This window comes from Sporisorium graminicola, chromosome SGRAM_8 (assembly GCF_005498985.1).
Source record: "Sporisorium graminicola strain CBS 10092 chromosome SGRAM_8, whole genome shotgun sequence".
Lineage (NCBI taxonomy): Eukaryota > Fungi > Basidiomycota > Ustilaginomycetes > Ustilaginales > Ustilaginaceae > Sporisorium > Sporisorium graminicola.
In genome coordinates this window covers 1,414,870-1,432,437 of record NC_043738.1, presented here as the reverse complement: position 1 = coordinate 1,432,437, position 17,568 = coordinate 1,414,870, and the positions used below count along the sequence as shown (strand labels likewise).

At 57.6% G+C, this 17,568-nt stretch overlaps 7 protein-coding genes across 7 annotated transcripts; 3 read left to right on the top strand and 4 right to left on the bottom strand.

Annotated features, from left to right (window-relative positions):
• Positions 1-315: 315 nt before the first annotated feature.
• On the top strand, positions 316-2,736 carry EX895_006247 (uncharacterized protein; the record flags this gene model as incomplete). The annotated part of the gene is made up of 1 exon (XM_029886839.1): positions 316-2,736. The coding sequence occupies one exon, from the start codon at positions 316-318 to the stop codon at positions 2,734-2,736; it is 2,421 nt and encodes an 806-aa protein (XP_029737152.1).
• A 219-nt stretch (positions 2,737-2,955) lies between these two features.
• On the bottom strand, positions 2,956-4,293 carry EX895_006246 (uncharacterized protein; the record flags this gene model as incomplete). Its single annotated transcript, XM_029886838.1, has 1 exon — positions 2,956-4,293. One exon carries the CDS (start codon positions 4,291-4,293, stop codon positions 2,956-2,958), a length of 1,338 nt encoding a protein of 445 aa, XP_029737151.1.
• Positions 4,294-5,114: 821 nt separating this feature from the next.
• EX895_006245 (uncharacterized protein) lies at positions 5,115-8,097 on the bottom strand (the record flags this gene model as incomplete). The annotated part of the gene is made up of 4 exons (XM_029886837.1): positions 5,115-7,111; positions 7,424-7,477; positions 7,555-7,597; positions 7,681-8,097. The coding sequence occupies 4 exons, from the start codon at positions 8,095-8,097 to the stop codon at positions 5,115-5,117; spliced, it is 2,511 nt and encodes an 836-aa protein (XP_029737150.1).
• Positions 8,098-8,839: 742 nt separating this feature from the next.
• EX895_006244 (uncharacterized protein) lies at positions 8,840-9,712 on the bottom strand (the record flags this gene model as incomplete). Its single annotated transcript, XM_029886836.1, has 1 exon — positions 8,840-9,712. The coding sequence occupies one exon, from the start codon at positions 9,710-9,712 to the stop codon at positions 8,840-8,842; it is 873 nt and encodes a 290-aa protein (XP_029737149.1).
• A 3,014-nt stretch (positions 9,713-12,726) lies between these two features.
• On the top strand, positions 12,727-14,031 carry EX895_006243 (uncharacterized protein; the record flags this gene model as incomplete). The annotated part of the gene is made up of 1 exon (XM_029886835.1): positions 12,727-14,031. One exon carries the CDS (start codon positions 12,727-12,729, stop codon positions 14,029-14,031), a length of 1,305 nt encoding a protein of 434 aa, XP_029737148.1.
• A 504-nt stretch (positions 14,032-14,535) lies between these two features.
• EX895_006242 (uncharacterized protein) lies at positions 14,536-15,084 on the top strand (the record flags this gene model as incomplete). Its single annotated transcript, XM_029886834.1, has 1 exon — positions 14,536-15,084. One exon carries the CDS (start codon positions 14,536-14,538, stop codon positions 15,082-15,084), a length of 549 nt encoding a protein of 182 aa, XP_029737147.1.
• A 662-nt stretch (positions 15,085-15,746) lies between these two features.
• EX895_006241 (uncharacterized protein) lies at positions 15,747-17,501 on the bottom strand (the record flags this gene model as incomplete). The annotated part of the gene is made up of 1 exon (XM_029886833.1): positions 15,747-17,501. The coding sequence occupies one exon, from the start codon at positions 17,499-17,501 to the stop codon at positions 15,747-15,749; it is 1,755 nt and encodes a 584-aa protein (XP_029737146.1).
• Between the last annotated feature and the right edge of the window lie 67 nt (positions 17,502-17,568).

The window sequence follows — 17,568 nt, the reverse complement described above, 5'->3', positions numbered from 1 at the left end:
CACCGCGCCAGACGCAAGCCTGAAGCAGTGACGGGCCGGAATGTGATGCCGAAGCAGGTTGGATTTTGCAAAAGTTGTCTGACACACGCACGTCGCTGCAGCATCAGCACTTTGCAACCCTTTCGCATACGGACAACCTCACCTTTGCTGCCATCATCATCATCAGCGCTCACCATTGCAGGCTCACCGCGTCGTTCATTCACGATCTCGAATATGAAGCGATAGACATCACCACAGCAAACACTAGCATCTGCAGCCGCACTCCACCCGTCGTGCCATCTGGCCGACCATAGGAATCGCAGGACAACCTCTAAGATGGAGCCAGCCTCGTGGTCCAAGGCAACGCCAACCTCGCCTCCTCGTTTGATAAGGGCCAGTACAGACCATCCCTCGCCGCCATCGTCCACAGGCGCTGCATCGAGTGCGCAGCAAGTAATCATGTCGTCTTCAGCAGGGGAGTTTGAAGAAGAATCCGCAGCAGCAGCGACGAGCTCATCATCCGCCCGAAAAGGTCGTGGCAGCCGAGCTCGTGCCCGCTCCGTCTCATCCAATGCTATACCCGTCTCGCAGCTGGCTAGATCCGCCCTCACACCTCTGCGTGTAGAGCTGCAGGATGGGCTGGAACGCGGTCCAGGCACTCCGGACTTTACGCTCCCATCCAGCACGCCTCAATGGCGCAGGGCGGATCTGGAGCGCGATCGAACCATGTCTAGCCTTGGGCAGGGTCTACAGTTCATCTCGGAAGCAGAGAGGTCGGCGGGACCGTCGTTGTCGAGCACTACAGCAACGCGGCCGCGCTCAGCAAGCGATGTTTCGCATTCATCAGACTCATCAGACTCGCTCAAGAAAAAGTCGGCGCCGTTCACCGCATTCAGCAGGCCGCGACTCTCGACCTTGCGTTCCTTCTTGTCCTCCTTGTCGGTCCACAACTCTGCCGCGAGCACACCTCAGACCGAAGGCGATGACACCAACGAAGTCTCGGTCTCGCGGATTCACCAGCTTCCGATGCGCCCGCAGCCGCTCGTGATGCCATCGGCTAGGCCTGCTGCTCCCCATGGTATAGGTTTGAATCAAGACAGTCCACCGCTCACGCCCACAAGTGACCCCGACGAGCAGAGCGAATATCAGCAGTACGTCAACGCCTTTCGTCAGCCATTCGTGCCCAAACAGACCATCAGGCAGCACGGCCCTCCCAAGCATCAGTGGAGTGCCGCGCAAGCTGCGGCCGATGCTGCTCAGGTGAACATGGATGAACGCAATCGAATCACCCCACCTGGCTTGTCGGAATGGCCGTTTACGCCGCCTCTCACCACATCCAACGTCACCTCGCCCGTGGCGAGCTCGAGGGCCTATTCCCCGCCGACACGGCCCGACTCGACCCTCACGTCCGCTAGCGTGTTCCAGGGCATCCTTCCCTCGCATCTTGTCTCTGGTGCCGCTCCTGCCAGCCGCTCGACCACACCCACTTCATCCACAGTCACCTCCGCCTCGGACCGTACGGCGCTGCGCACGAACAACTTGTTCGACGTTGACACGTACCGCATCGAGAGCGTTGGAAAGACGTTGCTCGCACTGCTGCCTCGCATCCAGATCAGCCTCAGCTCGTGGCGACTCTCGATGCCCAACTTGCGACCGTTCCTTCCGCGCCTCGTGTTTCTCTTCGCCATCTTCGCCGCTTCCACGTGCTGCATCGTGTTCATGCTGTCGACGCTGCCGTTGACGCTACCCAAGCACATCACGAGCTTGACGCTGGCGGAGATCAAGGAGATCGCCATGAGCTTGAAGCTGTACTCGCAGAGCAGCAGCAAGGCGTTTGTGCACACGCTCGTGGTGTTGGGCACGTTTTTCACGTGGAAGCAGTCATTTACGGTGCCAGGCAGTTTGATCATGAATGTGGTCTTTGGCGCGATGTACGGGACATATTCGGGCACGCTGTACACATCTGTGTTGACGGCGGTGGGCGGAGTGTTCTGCTATTTGTTGTCTGCGCCGCTGGCACCGTTGATTACCTCGTTGCCGGGGCTGGCGAAGCCGTTGGATGCGATGCGGCGCGCACTGTCGCCGGGTCGGGCACGAGCTTCGGGTCGCAGTGTGGTGATATCGAGCGTCAACGGCGCATCGAACGGGAATGTGTGGACGTATCTGCTGGTGCTCCGCGTGCTGCCCATTGTGCCGTATGGCCTGATGAACATCGCCTGCGGTGTTTTGGGGGTTCCGCTCGCGCCTTATGCGGGGACATTGGCTGTCGGATCTATCCCGTGGAACTTTGTCACCTGCCAAGTGGGCGATCTGCTGCAAGAGATCGTCGAAGCTCTGCCCGTCGACGACGACATTACGGTCTCCGGGCTGAAGGACAAAGCCAAGAGCAGCGCAGGTGGCGGGATGCGCGCCATCGCCAATCGCATCTGGAACCGCGAGATGGTCGTCAAGCTGATCTTGCTCAGCTTGGCCAGCTTGCTGCCCATGCTACTGAGCCGGTACTTGAAGAGGAGGCAGCGCCAGCAGGCTGAAGCTGAAGGCTACCAGGCGGTGCATGGCAGAGATGCTGAAGAAGATGAGGTGGACGACGAAGAGTCGGATCGGCCAGGATCGAGGCGTACTTCGACGTTGTTTTCGGGTGGAGGAATGGCGAAGAGGCTGCCTGTTGAGACGGTGGAGTTGGACAGCATGACGCGGGGGAGTGTGGCGGATGGGAGCGGGCGTAGGAACAGCAGCATTAGGAGCGCTTGGTTGTAAGGGATCAAGGACTCAGGGACATGGCTAGCACAGCATACGGTATGACACACACACAGACACAAACGCAATCAATTCTCACGGAGTACGTTCAATGCATGCATTTCCATCTTCGTTTTTCTATTCGAGCCAATTGACAGAGACGAGACCGAGCATTCGAGCTGGTCCATCCGAATCCACCGTCTTTCCAACATTGTCCGCATCCTGACACTATGTTCAGGTCTATGGTGAAACCCACCGCTTGACGGCGTCCTCCACAATCGGTCTGACGACCTTCCGGCCCGCCGCTCCCTCTTTATGCGTCCAAACCATTTGTCGACCCTTCACTCCATCGCCGTGATTCATCTTGGGATGCCTTTCCAACGCAAACCTCTCGGCCAACGCGGCACTGATCGCGTTGAACAGACTGTCCGCCTGCCTCTCGTCGATGCGATGGTCGCTCCGCACCGTGAGGACGATCTCCCTTACCTTGCGCTTGCCAACCTTGTACTTGTTGAGGCACAAACTGACGTCGGCGCGGATCTCGGCGGTCCAGCGGCGTTCGACTTTGAACCAGCTGGTGATGGTCTGCTTCGGCGTGCGCAGGATCTGGTCGTCGAGCGAGACGGGCGTGCTCGCGAAGCCGAGGTGGATATCCGGCGTGGATTCATCGGTGGTTCGGACGACGTCGCCCTTCCAGTCGCGGCGGAGGAGGTCGCGGACAGATAGGTGGGAGAGATCGCGCTTGGCCTTGCCCAGCTCTTTGTCGAGGCGGTCCATGACCTCGGCGAGGCTTTCGTTGTGCCAATTGCTACGGGCGAGGATGCGGCGGGAGACGTCTGCATCTGCAGCGCTCGATTTCTTGCGGTTGAGTCCATCCGAGTCGATCGCGATCGCGTCCAGGATGAGTTCGAGCAGCTCGTGCGGCATGTGGTACTCGCCCGGTCCGTCCGGCGGGGTCGGGATGGCTTCGAGCTCGTCAAGCATCTGCCGCGCAACGAGCGTGGTACAACTTGCCACTTGCTCAAAGATCCTAGGGCTTGCATGCGGCGCCACCCCGCGGTCCGCATGGTGATCGATGATGCCCAAGATCCTCGCGTCGTTCCACACGCTCAACGGCAACGGGTGGTCAACCAGCACAATCCCTTTAATCTTCTTCGCAATCTCCTTCGGATGTGCCGGCAGCTCGTCGATCGTCAACAGATCGCGGTGACCCGAGCTCATCTTGCTGTTGTCGAGAGCAACCTTGTTCTCGGGCCGCAAGTCGAGCGCGTCGAGGGGCGTCTGCAGCAGCGCGATCGCTTTGCGTGGTTGCGGGTGGTGCAGCGTCGAGTGCGAGACGTGGTAGGCCCACGTGAGCGCAGCTGCCATCGAGTCGAGATCCCCGCCTTCGTTTCCCATAACGATCGTCCATTCTTCTGCTTTTCCTTGGACCCAATCCGAGAGGAAGGCGAGTTTGGTGGCTTTCGACCATTCCGAAAAGTGGCCCACACCTTCTTCGCGGGTCCAGTATTCGGCTGGTCGCGCTTCACCGGAAGCAAATACGAACGGGGTTGCATTATAGGTTGGTGAGAAATACATGCCCTGGTTTGCTGATTGTGAGGATCCGTCGAGCGAGAACGAAGTCTGCCCACCCGTGCTCTGTATATCGAACACTGCCTCGCCGACTTTGGGCACAGCGCGGCCATGAGCCACCACCCCAGCTAGCCCAAACAGCATCGCCGCCGACCTAGCCCACAAAGTCTGCTCTCTAAGTAGTATCATCTTCCTTCTTCGTCTATGATGGCGGCCTCGAACAGTGGTATGTGAGTGTGATGAAAGGAACAAAGGGACAAGCCTTGACAACGCAGCGGAGCATTAAAGAGCGGGCAAAAGCTAACCGCCGCCGCAGAAAGGGGCGTGCGTGCGTGCATCATTGTCTGCATGCGGGATGACATTTCTCAGACTGGTCTGGTGCCAGATGCAGCAACCGCTTCTTGTGGAGGGAAAAGGGTGGATTTCGTCGCTCACAAGCTCGCTAAGTTTAAAGCTCAGAGTCACTTTTCCCAGCCGAGCGGCTTCTGCTCGCCAAGAGGCTTGAGCCAAGAAGCTTGAGCCAAGAAGTTTGAGCCAGAGACGTTCTAGCCAAGACCGAGGTTGTCACTTCTCAGGATCAAGCGCTTCTTCAGACAGACTATACTTGATGGTGGTGTGCGAATCAGATTGAGAGCTTGCTGACGCATGGGCTTGATGCGATGAGCAACTTGGCCTGCATACATGTCCAATGAAGCGATACAGCCACTTCCAAGGCTTTGCGAATCACCAGCCCCATGTTCCAGCTCCTACATCGCGGGCGTCGATAGTAAAAGGTTAAAAAAAAGTTAGTAATCGGCGTGCCATTTCCCGTAAAACACAGAGGCGGATCAAGAAGGAGGACCGGTCGAGTAGGGCGCGAAGTTGGGTTGTGGTGGCATGAACCCCCACCCATTCGGCGGGGGGCCTTGCGGATGATGTCCAGACCCCGGACCAGGTGGCATAGGACCCATAGGGAACGGTCCAGGAGGCATCATGCCCGGGCCCATCATGTGCGGAGGAGGCGGCGGGAAAGCAAATGGTGCGTTGGGCTGAAAGCCACCGCTGCCACCCATCGGACGGTCATAACCATACTGCGGACCAGGTCCAAATTGTGATCCCTCCACCGGGCCAGCTCGATCAGCCGAGGGCAGTCCCGCGGTCAGAATCGACAGCAGATCGTTCTTGGGAGCTGTTTGGGGCTGCAGCGACTGCGAGCCAGCACCGCCGTGACTGCTAGGAGGCGATGAGGGCTGCAGCATCCGCAAAAGCGCATCAGCCTGCGGGCCATTCGAAGCGGGCACATCTTGGTGCGCACCACCGAATGAGGGCGCCGAGCTGCTTCCATCAAAGGAAGCAAAGCTGCTCTGCGACACGCTGCGATCGTGACCCGTACCCGCACTCAGCATCTGCAAGAGCTTCTGAGCCTGTCCTGACTTTTGCGGACGCGGAGCCGGCAGCGGCGATTGGCTTCGAGATGGGTCGTTGAGCATGGCCAGCAGCGGGTGCGCTTGAGGCACCGAAGGGGGTGGTGCGCTATTCTGGGTTTCAGCCGGGCGATTCAGAGCAGCTAGCAAAAGAGCAGCACGGTTCTGTGCCTCGGATGGATCGTGAGCGCCTTTGGCTTCGCCTTGCGGTGGTGCGGCGTTCGGGTTCATCAGCAGCGACAGAAGCTGTTGACCACGGTCGTCTCCAGAAGCGTGGATCATTTTGGCACCCACGCCAGGGAACATCTGATCGAGAGCACTGACCGCCGCTTGGCTATCTGGCGCACCGAGTGCAGCGGCACGAGGGGGCTCGGGCGTCGGCGATGACAGTCCAAGCAGCGATTTGAGCTTGTCGCTCGATGGAGGCGCCGGCAGAGGATCGATTTTGCTCTGCCCTGCCTTGTCTCCGCCAGAGAAGGACGGAAACAGTGACGAGGTATCGACAAACGATGGCACCGCCGCTGCGGCGGCGGGTTTGGCAGCAGCGGGCGCCAGTGACGACGGGGCATGCTGTGAATCGATCACGGGCTCTGCTCGGCCTGCAGGACGGTTCGGGTGCGTCGCCTTGTTGGTGTGAATCCATTGCTTCAGACGTCCGATAAAGGGAGAGATGAGGTAGAACTTGCCACCCATGCCAGCGGGAGGATCTTTCGACTTCTTCCAAGTCGGCAGGTCGCTCAGCTTGAACCAGGCGATCTTGGAGATCTCCTTGCGCGTAAGCGTCTCAAATTTGGTGCTTTCCTTGACGCCGGGCACAATGTAGAGGCGCAGTCGCTGTTCGCGCATCGTCAGGTCCAGGTAGTCTTTGCTGTCTTCCGGCAGCAGCGGGGTGCAGTCGTATCCGGTCTCTTCCAGCACCTCGCGAATAGCGCAATCGCGCTCGGGCTCGTTCTGGTTGATTTTGCCCTTAGGAAACCCCCAGGCAGCCGAAGACTTCCAACCTTTGACCAAGAGGCACTTGTTCCAGTCTTCAGCCAGCAGGATGGCACCGCAGACCGGCACGCGCGTCTTGTACTTGAGAAACTCGTCAAAGGCCGCCTCGAGATCCTGTTGCCCGCTGCCACCAGTGATGTAGCGTTGGATGAGCGGCACGATCATCGAGGCAGTGTGCAGCAGGTATGATGAGAAGCGTCGTAAGCCCAAAGAGGGGAGCGACGGATTGAGCGGGCGGAGAAAGTCCTCGTAGAACCAGTGAGCCTGTTCGACCTGGAAGCAGATACGCTCGATGCTCGACAGCTCGTCGGAGGGCAGGTTGACGATGAATCGACTGCTGAGATCCTCCAACGTTTCCGCAAAAGTCAAACCCTTGTAGGCAGCGAGGGGATCGCGTTCCAATGCACTCGTGCTAGCCTCTGATGGAGCTGCAGACAGAGGAAGGCAAGAAACATGAGTCGGTGTCAGCATTACCGCGAATGTTCGGAAGCGGGTGGTCACCGCTGAAAAGAAGGCAAGCTCTGAAAGGCAAGCGAGGCGTCTGAACAGGGCTTGGAAATGCACTGTGTGACGCGCCGCAGAGATACGAAAGAAGAACACGAGGATGCAAAGCACTTGCCTGTGCTTACCCTTTTGCTTGTCCGACCAAGCCAAGCCCTGGAAGTCTTCGTCGTCGATGCCGAGGGGATGATACAGGACGACACGTCGAGGTCGTTACTTATAGTGATGCTGTGACTTACCTCCTTTGAAACCTCGATCGCCGCCGGTGATCTCGGGCGTGATCCACGAGCCGTCTGATGCCAGATAAGGATGGTAGGAGTGTCAGTGATCGTGCGATTACCAAGATGTCAGAGTTGCCGAGGCTACTTACAAAAGTCACCTTCCTGAGCCTTGACTTCGTCGTCATCGACCATCTGCGAGAGTGACACAGGGATGAAAATAGGAAGGGTTAGTTCTTGTGCCGAGGGATGGCAGCCTTATTTGGCGAAGCACTTACACATTTCCATTGGCCAAGGTGCTGGGAATCCGTCTGGCTAGACGCATAGAAGCACAGATAGTCCTTGATCGAGGAAAATTCGGGTGTCGGCTGTGGGTAAGACCAGATGCGACCAGTAACAACGGGGCCCTGATCCTTGCTGAACTGGAGGTCGTGGTAAGCTGCCATGCCCTTCCACTCGCACATAGTGCGTCTAGCCTTGGAAGGCTTGATGAGGTCCATCTTGACGCTGCTAGGTGGAAAGTAGTAGGTAGGAGGATGGGAGGTCTCGAGGACACGGTAGCCTTGCGTGGTTTCGGCGATAACAAGCTCTTGCTTGGAGGGAGTCACCCAGATCACCCTGAGCCTGGCCGAGGTCGGCTGCAGAGCGGGTGGTCTAGGATAGTTCCATACATTTTCCTTTGGCCGCGAAGGCATTATGAGCAAGCGAACGAGTCGGTATGAATCACTTGCGGTGGCACGGTTGTTCTTGTTGGTGATGATGGTGGAAGCGAGAGGCAGCTTGAGGAACAGTTGCGGATCTGGTGAAGACGCGCGGGTCAATTCAAGTGGAGTTGAGACGTGCGCGAAAAGCTCGTTGGCATTCACCCGATTCTCACCCGATCTCGATCTCAACTTTTTTTGGAAGCAGAAACAAGCCACATGTCTGTGACTCGCCATCGTGATCCGGAACACGCTCTCTATACCAGACGAGAAGCTCGGACCTCACGTCGAACGGGCAGTCTGTTACCGACCGACACGGGACGCAGACGCAACGAAGAGGTTATACGACTTATTGCAGGGACAAATGCATGACGAAGGAAAGGACACAATCTGAAACGAGCATAGTGACGACCATCAACATGGAAGAAGGCTGAAGGACGTGGCATGGGGGAGCGCCAAGTGGCTACGAACGGGAGGACGACGTATATCAACATGGGCAGCCAGCGAATACTAAAGATCAGCATCCTGAAGACGACCTATCAAGGCATCCAGGGAGATCAATAAAAGTTCTCTTGACAAGGGTCAGCGGGAAAGTGACTATTGACATGATGATGATGATGATGATGATGATGATGATGACGATGATGATGATCGGCGCTCAACTCTGTTAAGTAGCGACAAGATCGGTGGGCCCCCTAGTGAGAAAGTGGCTCGTAGCGTAGGGAGAGAAAGCCATTTAGGGTTCCTCCTCCCACTCGGGCGAACGCTTGACCTGAGTCGCCATGACGGATCGCTTCGAGGGGGTCTTGACTGCGGGACCGTTCGAGATCGATGGGTAGTATCGGCAGTTGGAGCTCTGGCCGGCAGGCTGAGCGGCAGGAGTGGGCCTGACACCCTGGTACCAAGTGGAGCCCGAGTAGACACCAGGCCACTGACCCTCGGTACCTTCGCACTGCTCAAAGACATTACGGTCGTAGTTGGCGGGCTCGTTCCACATGCAGCCCATGACATCGTAGATGTGGGGGCACCACTGCTTGGCATAGGTACCGGAACGGCAGGCACGGAAGCAGTATTCGGTGGCCGACATGAAGTTCTGCCACTCGGGAAGCTGCTCCCAGTTGCCAGTGTAGGCACGGGTGAATACCTGGCCACCGACAGGGTTACCGGAGCCAGTGGCACCGTGAGGGTCAAGCTCACCACCCTCGTCACCAGCGCGGATGTGAATCTTGGTAAAGTCACCGGTACCGGTGATCTGGACGAAAGACGGGGTCTTGAGGAAGTGGGCGCCGTGAATGGTGCCATCGGGGATGAGACGGGTGCCGTAGCCGGACTTCATGCAGTAGGAGACCATGACAGCCTCAAGATCGCCGACAGTGTCGGAGCTCTTGGTGTTGGGGGGACCCCAGAGACAGAAGTCCTTGACCGAGTTGATAAAGACATTCTGGCACTTGGCTTTGGCGCTAGAAGCACCGTACCGCTGCTGGCAGTCGTTGTAGCCGGTCTGACCGCCTTTGGCGTCGGTCTTGGCGGGCATGTGGGCAGGGTCGTAGGCGGCCGAAACACCGAGGACACCGGCAACGAGGGCGACGAAAACAGACTTGGCGAACATGGTTGCTGATGAAAGTCAACGGTTGATGGGGAATGCAAGTCGATCAGGGGTGTAGGGGCTGGGAATCAAAAGAATGTGTTGAGTCTCGGCGAAGTCGGAAGGGACGAGACTGTTGGGAGGGAATAGTGGTGGCGAACGGGATGGGGAGAGATGGTGGTGGTTGTGGTGGTAGTGAATCAAAGAGGAAGGGGGAAGGCGGAATTCAAAGGACGAGTTGGCGAGGTGTCGAACCACTTTTGAAGGCTTTCCGGGGCAAGGCAGCGGCGAGACTCGCGGACACACAGGCCGGGCACAGCGATTGAAGGAGCGACTCAACAACCACCGCAAACTGCTTGCTGTCTGCTGCTGCTCTACACGCGGAGAGGAGCGCAGTCGACAAAGGGCAGTGAGCGCAGATGCGAGGCCAGGGCTCATGTGACAGAACAGCAACAGCAAGGTTTGGACCATGGCATTTGGCAAAGAGAAAAAAGAGCGTTTCGATTCCTTGGCGAGGGCCAGGGTAGGCGACGCCGCCCGCTCTCCGCCGCCAGCAGGCGGGAATGGGAAGCGCGGGAAGCAGCGCAGAGAGCAACACCTGCAAAACAAGGTAAGAAAATGAAACTAAAGGAAAAACACCGGTCGGACTTGTAGTGCGCATGGCATAAGACCAACGTCAGGTGGACATGGACACGGACGGGCACGGGAGCAGCGCAAGTTCAGGACGAAGATCTGCAAGAGGCAGATCGCAGACGCGGAGGGGCACAGCCGAAGAAGAAGGCAACACTAGTTGGCCTGCGCAGGAGATGCCCCGAATCTCGAGGCTCGTGTAACACCAAACGGCATGCATACGCAAAAAAAGGGGTGAAGGCAGCGCGCGAGAAGCCCAGCGCGAAACCCGTCTATAGCCAAAAGGTCAACAAGCTTCGAAAGAACAACACTTCTTTTGTTTTTGTGGTCGCGGCACTGACTCACTGTGCCTAGCATTTCTCGGGGGGATGTCGCGCTAAGCGAAGAAATTCGAAAGCAGTCTGCAGTCCGCAGATCATGTCCGAAGTCGTTTCTTCTTTTCAGTTGGACCCACCTCGATGTTGTTGATCCGTCGCTTGTCCGTACGTTGACCGGCCGCTTTCTCAACTCATCCATCTTTGACCGCCTTGAAGACGCGTAGACTACAATGCTTGTAAGGGCGGCGATTTGGTTGAGTCTCGTCGGCAGAACGGAGTTGGCCTGTTCCACTGGCGATCCATGCGGCGGGTGTCCGCAGCCCCTTGGAATTGCTCATGTCAACAGACGTCGGTCTTCCGGCTCAACAAGTGGTTGACATGCATACCGTATGCATCTCGGGTCAGCTTCTCATCGTCAAACAACACTTACCGCTCTTGGGAAGAGGACGTTGTCTCGCGCAGGTAGAGTAGGTTCTGGTCCTTGTGCGGTGGGGCTCTGCGCAGCAGGATCGGTTCTGCTTCGTTCGTGTTCGTGTGTTGCTTCGATGCTCCGACTCACCAAAGGGCGCTGGATTGATGAGTGTACGGCATGAATCCACAGAGTCAGCTAACAAACGCGCCGCGCCGGCCCTAGCGGGTCCGAGTAGCGAAACTGTGATTTCAACAAGTCGTTGACAGCACACAAGGAGTCGATCATCTCGCTTAGCGGATCGACAGAAAAACGTGTCTCTCCTGACGAGCCGCACTTTGGCAGTACACCTCCTGTGCTCTGCGTGCTCTCCTTTGGCGACGACGACGGCGACTTCTCCGTCCAAGCTGCGACCCCCGCACAAGAGAAAGTGCTGCTCCGCCGATCGCTTACATAGTATCACCGCTGTGGACAGTTTTCGTTCGCCGAGCGACGTTGGAGTTGTCGACGCTACCCTGCGTCTCATCGGCCATCGGGCTCGGCAGGTTATCGTCGGTGACTCGCAATGTCTAAAGAGTATCTTGCCAGCCTAGCTCGCTTCGAGAAGCAAGCCTCCGAGCCTGTCGGGTGCCGGTGATGTTTATGTTGCCCCTGACCTCAACAGGAAAGGAAAGCTTCAATCTCGGTTGACAGTGCGTTAGTGGCTTCTGCAGCTTGGAAGGACGTACGTTGTTGGCACTCCGTGTCGACTCGGCGCCTAGTCGACTAGTGTGGAAGCGACTGCTGGCCCAGCAAGAAGTGCTTTGCGAGTGTTTCGGCCGTGGATCGGTGATCGCGTCAGGTGTTGGTCCGATTCGAGATCCAAAAGCCTGCTTTTTGTGTCCTCTTTTCTAGCCTGCTTTTTTGTCCTTTTAGTTTGTCCCAACTAAATTCCGAATTCTGAAGATCGCCATTCCCGATAACCTGATGGGTACGATACTCGATTCAACCCACATTCATCTCGTAGGCCGATACCGAGCACGCCATTGTGGGACTAAGCTCACCCACCCACGACGTGAACGTCCCGCTGTATCACACGGCATCCGTTGTAGCCAGCAGTCCTGACGAAATCTGATCGCAAAGAGATCCTCAGAGATACTCCAGGGCTCACTGCCAGGAAGACTTCGCTTTGATTGGAGCAAGGCGGCGGCGACGGCGAACGGCCTTTTGACCGGCCTTGGCTCTGCGCAAAAGCAGGACAGCGCTACAAGCGCGATCCAAACTTTCGGTAAAGTCCGACAGAAAACCAACTTTTTTTGAGCAGCAAGAAAGACCCTTGCCGTGTTCTGCCACGGCAAATGTCGCTCGCCTCTGTCCAAGCCGAACAGGTACTGCAGGGTAGGAGAGCAGCCGGAAGATTCGCTTTGTAGCTCTTGCGTGATTTTGACATCAAACTTCACCGCAGCTGTCCAGAAACGGTAGCGCTCTGCAGACACCGCTTGGCGCCCACGTCCCCCAACTGCGCTTCATAACGTGGCAGGGCGAAAAGGTCCCCACAGCCCGACGTCAGCAAAGAGCAAACAAACGCAACACAACAGCCCACTCCAGCAAAACAGTAAAAGGGTCGAAGAGATTACCAACCACCTCTTCCTCTCAGCCACCACCCACGACACCTCCCATTCCGCACTTTCTGTCGAGCCAAGATGACAGTCCCATCATCCAACGGTGCCTCGAATGGCAACGGCCACGCCCATGCGCACGCCTCCCCCTCCATCGGCTTCTCTACAAAGGCCATCCACGTCGGCTCGGAGCCCAACGCAGCCACGGGTGCGGTCATCCCACCCATCAGCCTCAGCTCCACCTTCGCCCAGGATGGCATCGGCAACCACAAGGGGTACGAATACTCCAGGTCCGGCAACCCCAACCGCGACTCGTTCGAGCGTGCCCTCGCTGCTCTCGAAGGCGGCAGCCGCGGTCTCGCCTTTTCGTCTGGCTCCGCTGTCACTGCCACCATCCTCAACTCGATGCCATCAGGCTCGCACGTCGTCAGCGTCAACGATGTCTACGGCGGCACCTACCGCTACTTTACCAAGGTGACTACCGTATCGCAGGGCATGCAGACCAGCTTTGTCGAGATGGACGGTCCCGAGGCCGAAGTCAGCGAGCGTGTCAATGCTGCTATCCGCAAGGAAACTTCGCTCGTCTGGATCGAGACCCCCACCAACCCCACGCTCCGCGTTATCGACCTCCCCCTCATTGCCAAGCTCGTGCGAAACCATCCCAACGCCAGCAAGGACATCAAGATTGTCGTCGACAACACATTCATGAGCCCGTGGTTCCAGAACCCTCTTGCGCACGGTGCCGACCTCGTGATGCACAGCGTTACCAAGTACCTCAACGGCCATAGCGACGTTGTCATGGGTGCCGCTGTCACCAACGACGAGGCGTGGGCAGAACGCCTGGCTTTCCTGCAGAACAGCATCGGTGCCATTCCATCCCCCTTCGACTGCTGGCTCGCTCTTCGCGGCCTCAAGACGCTCGCACTCCGCATGAAGGCGCACGGCGAGTCTGCTCTGGCCATTGCTCAGTTCCTCGAGGCACACCCCTCGGTCGAAAACGTCATCTACCCCGGCCTCCCATCCCACCCGGGTCACGAGGTGGCACGACGACAGATCTCGAAGCGCGCTGCTGCTGCCGGTCCGACGGCCTCCAACGGTGCATTTGCGTACGGAGGCATGATCTCGTTTCGAATCAAGTCGGATCCTGCGGATGATGCACCGGCGGACAGGCTGCTATCGAACCTCAACGTCTTTACGCTCGCCGAGTCGCTCGGTGGTGTCGAGAGCTTGATCGAGCTGCCGTCCAAGATGACCCACGGCTCTGTCGCGCTCGAGGACCGGATCAAGATTGGTATCGGCCACAACCTCATCCGTGTCAGTGTTGGTATTGAGGAGACTGCCGACCTCATCCAGGATCTCGAGCGCGGTCTCAAGGCCGCTGGTATTTGAAGGCCGGTCGCTTTTCTCACAGAATCCTCGAGACGATAGAACAGCATCCACTCGGCGAACGCATCTCTCTAGATTCAGACCTTTTTGCACATGATTTCTGTCGTTTTGCTCTACCTCTCTTCCTCTTTCTCTCACTATCCGTAAATGCCAGCCGCTCTGTTATGCTCATCTCCGCACGCAAGCAAGACTGTCGTATCAGTCCACGGTACTTCGTCAAGAGTCTGTTCACGGGATGACGAGAAGTAAGCTTGGTTTTCAAAAGTGAAGGCCAAGAAGTTCGATTGCGGTGACATCACAAAGCTTCTGGCTGAAGATAATTTACCCAAAATAGGCAGCTTCCCCGCCTCCACAAAAGCTTAGCCAACCTGCGACTGTCCATAAGGGCATCCGTCATCTCTCGGGCACACGCTCTCATCATCCCATCTTTCCCAAAGCACCTCAGCACCACTGCCACCATCACAGCAACCGACCTTCGCAGCTGCACGTCTCGAGAGCAAAGCGACCATGATGCAGCGATCCTTCTCGACCTCGGCGACGCGCGCGTGCTGGCTGGGTGACCAGCGCGTCGCCTCTCGCGTCCCTCGACTGGCGTCCAAGCCTCTGCCGATAGCTTGTGGCCCGCAGGCAATGGCATCTTCGCACCACCTTGTACAGACCAATGCAGATTCTTCTGCTGGAACTTTCGCTGCTAAACGAAGCATTTCGGAAGCGTTTGGATTGCTGGCAGGGTCCACGGCTTCGGCGCGTACAGGTTTCCGCCATCGACATGCTTCGACGTGGTCTCGAGCCTCTACTCGAGGATTTGTTAGTACCAGCTCGGCGCAAGATCTGAAGCAAGATGCAAAGGACAAGCTGGTGGAGGAAGGCAAGAAGTTTGCCAAGGAGAAGTTCAACGAGAAGCTGAATGCAGAGGAGACCAAGCAGCAAGCCAAGAGCCTGTCCAGCTCGACGAGCAAGATCCTCTTCGCCGCGCTGGCCGTCGCTGCAGTAGCGTACCAATTCCTCGGTGGGGAGACACACGCTGAAGAAGCACGCAACCCCTCTTCCGACTGATCCACACCAAAGTCTTCGAAAGACCAAGTGACACTGCACTGTCTCATCGGTCCCTCGCTCTCCGGCAAAACAACGCAAGCCCAACGACTCGTCAAACGCTTCCCCTCCGAACTGAACGACATCGTCCAACCCACCTCGCTCGACGAACTTTCTTCCATTCTCGCCTCCCGCGCCGGAAGCGCACCTCGCTCATCCTAGACGCTCAAAAATTCGAACGCGAGATCGTCCCCATCTTCTGCTTCTCTTTCTACGACCTCCCGCTCAAAGACTTTGAAAAGCGTCTCTCGAAGGAGGCCGCGGACAAGGAAAAGACGAAGAAGACAGAAGAGTTCCAGAAGTCTACGGAGCGGCTGGAACCACTCGTCAAGAAATACAGGCATCAGGGCAACATCTATGAGATCAGCGCGGGTTCGGATAGTGCCGATGAGGTGCGGGAGCAGGTCGGGGCGAAGACGGAGCAGATTTTGGAGTTGAGGGAGAAGGGAGAGCTGTAGACTACCGGCCGCAAGCATCGCCACCACAGTCTCGCACAAAGTTTCCAGATTGCCAGCGTCATCACAGTCTTGAATATTGTTAATGTTGAATGCACGCCTATCAAGTGTCCATTGGGTATGATTTGTGAACAGATGCTGCGAGAGGCTGTGCTACAAGAGGAATGGAGCTTACGCCGCGTTTGGAGAGATTGCTGTCTCGCCGCCGCCCTGTTCATCCTTTTCATCGTGCCCTGCTTCCTCGCCGTCGTCGTCATCTTCGTCTTCACTGTCGGCCTGCATCTCGGCGAGCAAGGCCGGAAGCCGTCCAGGCTCTGCCCCGTCAAACAACCACGCATGACTGTTCATCAACCTCTCTGGCTCTTCCAAGCCTTCTACGCCATCAGAAGTCGATATCGCAACGCCGCCCTCCCGGTCATCCTGCAACTCGACCTTCTCCTTTACGTGCTCAGCTGCCGGCGTGCCTACCACATCCTGGCTGGGTTGGATCGACGGTAGATGCCACCCGAGCTTGCGGCAGAGGTACTCGACGATGCGGTCGCAGTCTCCGAGCAGCATAATGTCGGTCGCGAGGTGGAGGATGGGCGTCTTGTTGATGAGGATGACGGGGGTAGAGTGGGGGATGTGGCCTAGGATTTCGGATACGGGCGCGACCTTGAGCGATGTGCCCATGACGATGAGCAGGTCGACCTGGTCGCGGTCCGCGAGCAGGGCGTGGTCGAAATCGTCCGAGAGCTTCTCGCCGAAGAAGGTGATGTCCGGTTTGAGGATGCCGAAGCCGGCGAGTGCGGTCGGATCATCCTCGTCGTCGTCTTCATCAGAGTCGTTGCCTGGTCGCCAGCTCATTCCGTTCCCCACTTTGCGCTTCTTCTTACTCGGCTTGTTAGCACCGGCTTCGCGCGCCTTGCGCTCGTCGCAGCGCGGGCAACTCGGCACCCGCTGCGCAAAGATCGCATCAGCAATCTGACTTCCCTTACACCGATAACCACACGCTGCGTCGGTGCAGCTCGCGCTCGCGAAACTCCCATGACACTGCAGCACCTTTTCAATCCCCGCAATCTGCTCGAGCGTGTCGATGTTCTGACTATAGTTCCGCAACAGCTGCCCCCGCTCCTCGATGAGCTTGATGAACCGATGTGCTGAGCTGGGCACAAAGTTGCTTGGAAAGATCTTGTGTGCAAACGAGTAGAACATGGCCGGATTTGAGAGGAAAAACTGCTTGTCAAACATGTCTTGTGGATCGTCCAGTTCGTATTTGCCCTCCGACTGGAGGGTGGCGTAAATGCCGTCCTTTGATCGAAAGTCGGGGATGCCGCACGAGACCGAGATGCCCGCCCCAGAAAGAACCATGATCCGCTTGCGCGTTGCAAGGAGCGATAGGGCGTCGGAGACGGTGTTGTACTGCGGCAATTTCTCGCGTCGACGCAGGATGCGGGCGAGGGCGGTTTTGAGGATGGGAAGGAGCACGTCGAGTGGAACCTCAGATTCACGGATCGAGCGCGGGAGGAAGACGCCGAGTGCGAGAAGGAGGTGTTTGATGCGTAGGGGTGTGGGGTCGGGGACGACGTAGTGCTGGAGAAAGGCGACGATGCCGCGTTGCTTGAGGTCTTTGATCATGAGGGAGACCGTCTCGGGTGGGAAGGCTGCGGCGGCCTCGTCGAGGAGGCGGTCAATTTCGCCTTCGGATTCAGACTCGCCGTCGGCTAGCTCTTCGAGTGCAGAGAGCTCTTCGGAGTCCATGGATTGGTAGGATGTTGAAGCGACCGCCGAGGACCTTTCAGCGCCGTTGGAGACAGGTGGAGCATGCGTCGGCTTTGATGTCGATGCTACGCTTCCATCGCTGAGGTTGCTGGCCGCGGCCGCTGGCGCTCCGTTCGAGTCATCGCTCTGCATCGTTTCGTCGGCATCAACTTCACCAACGAGCATGCGGCTTCTGCTGAGCAAGGCGATGAAATGTCGTTTGACACAGTCGAAGCACAAACACGTTCGAGAG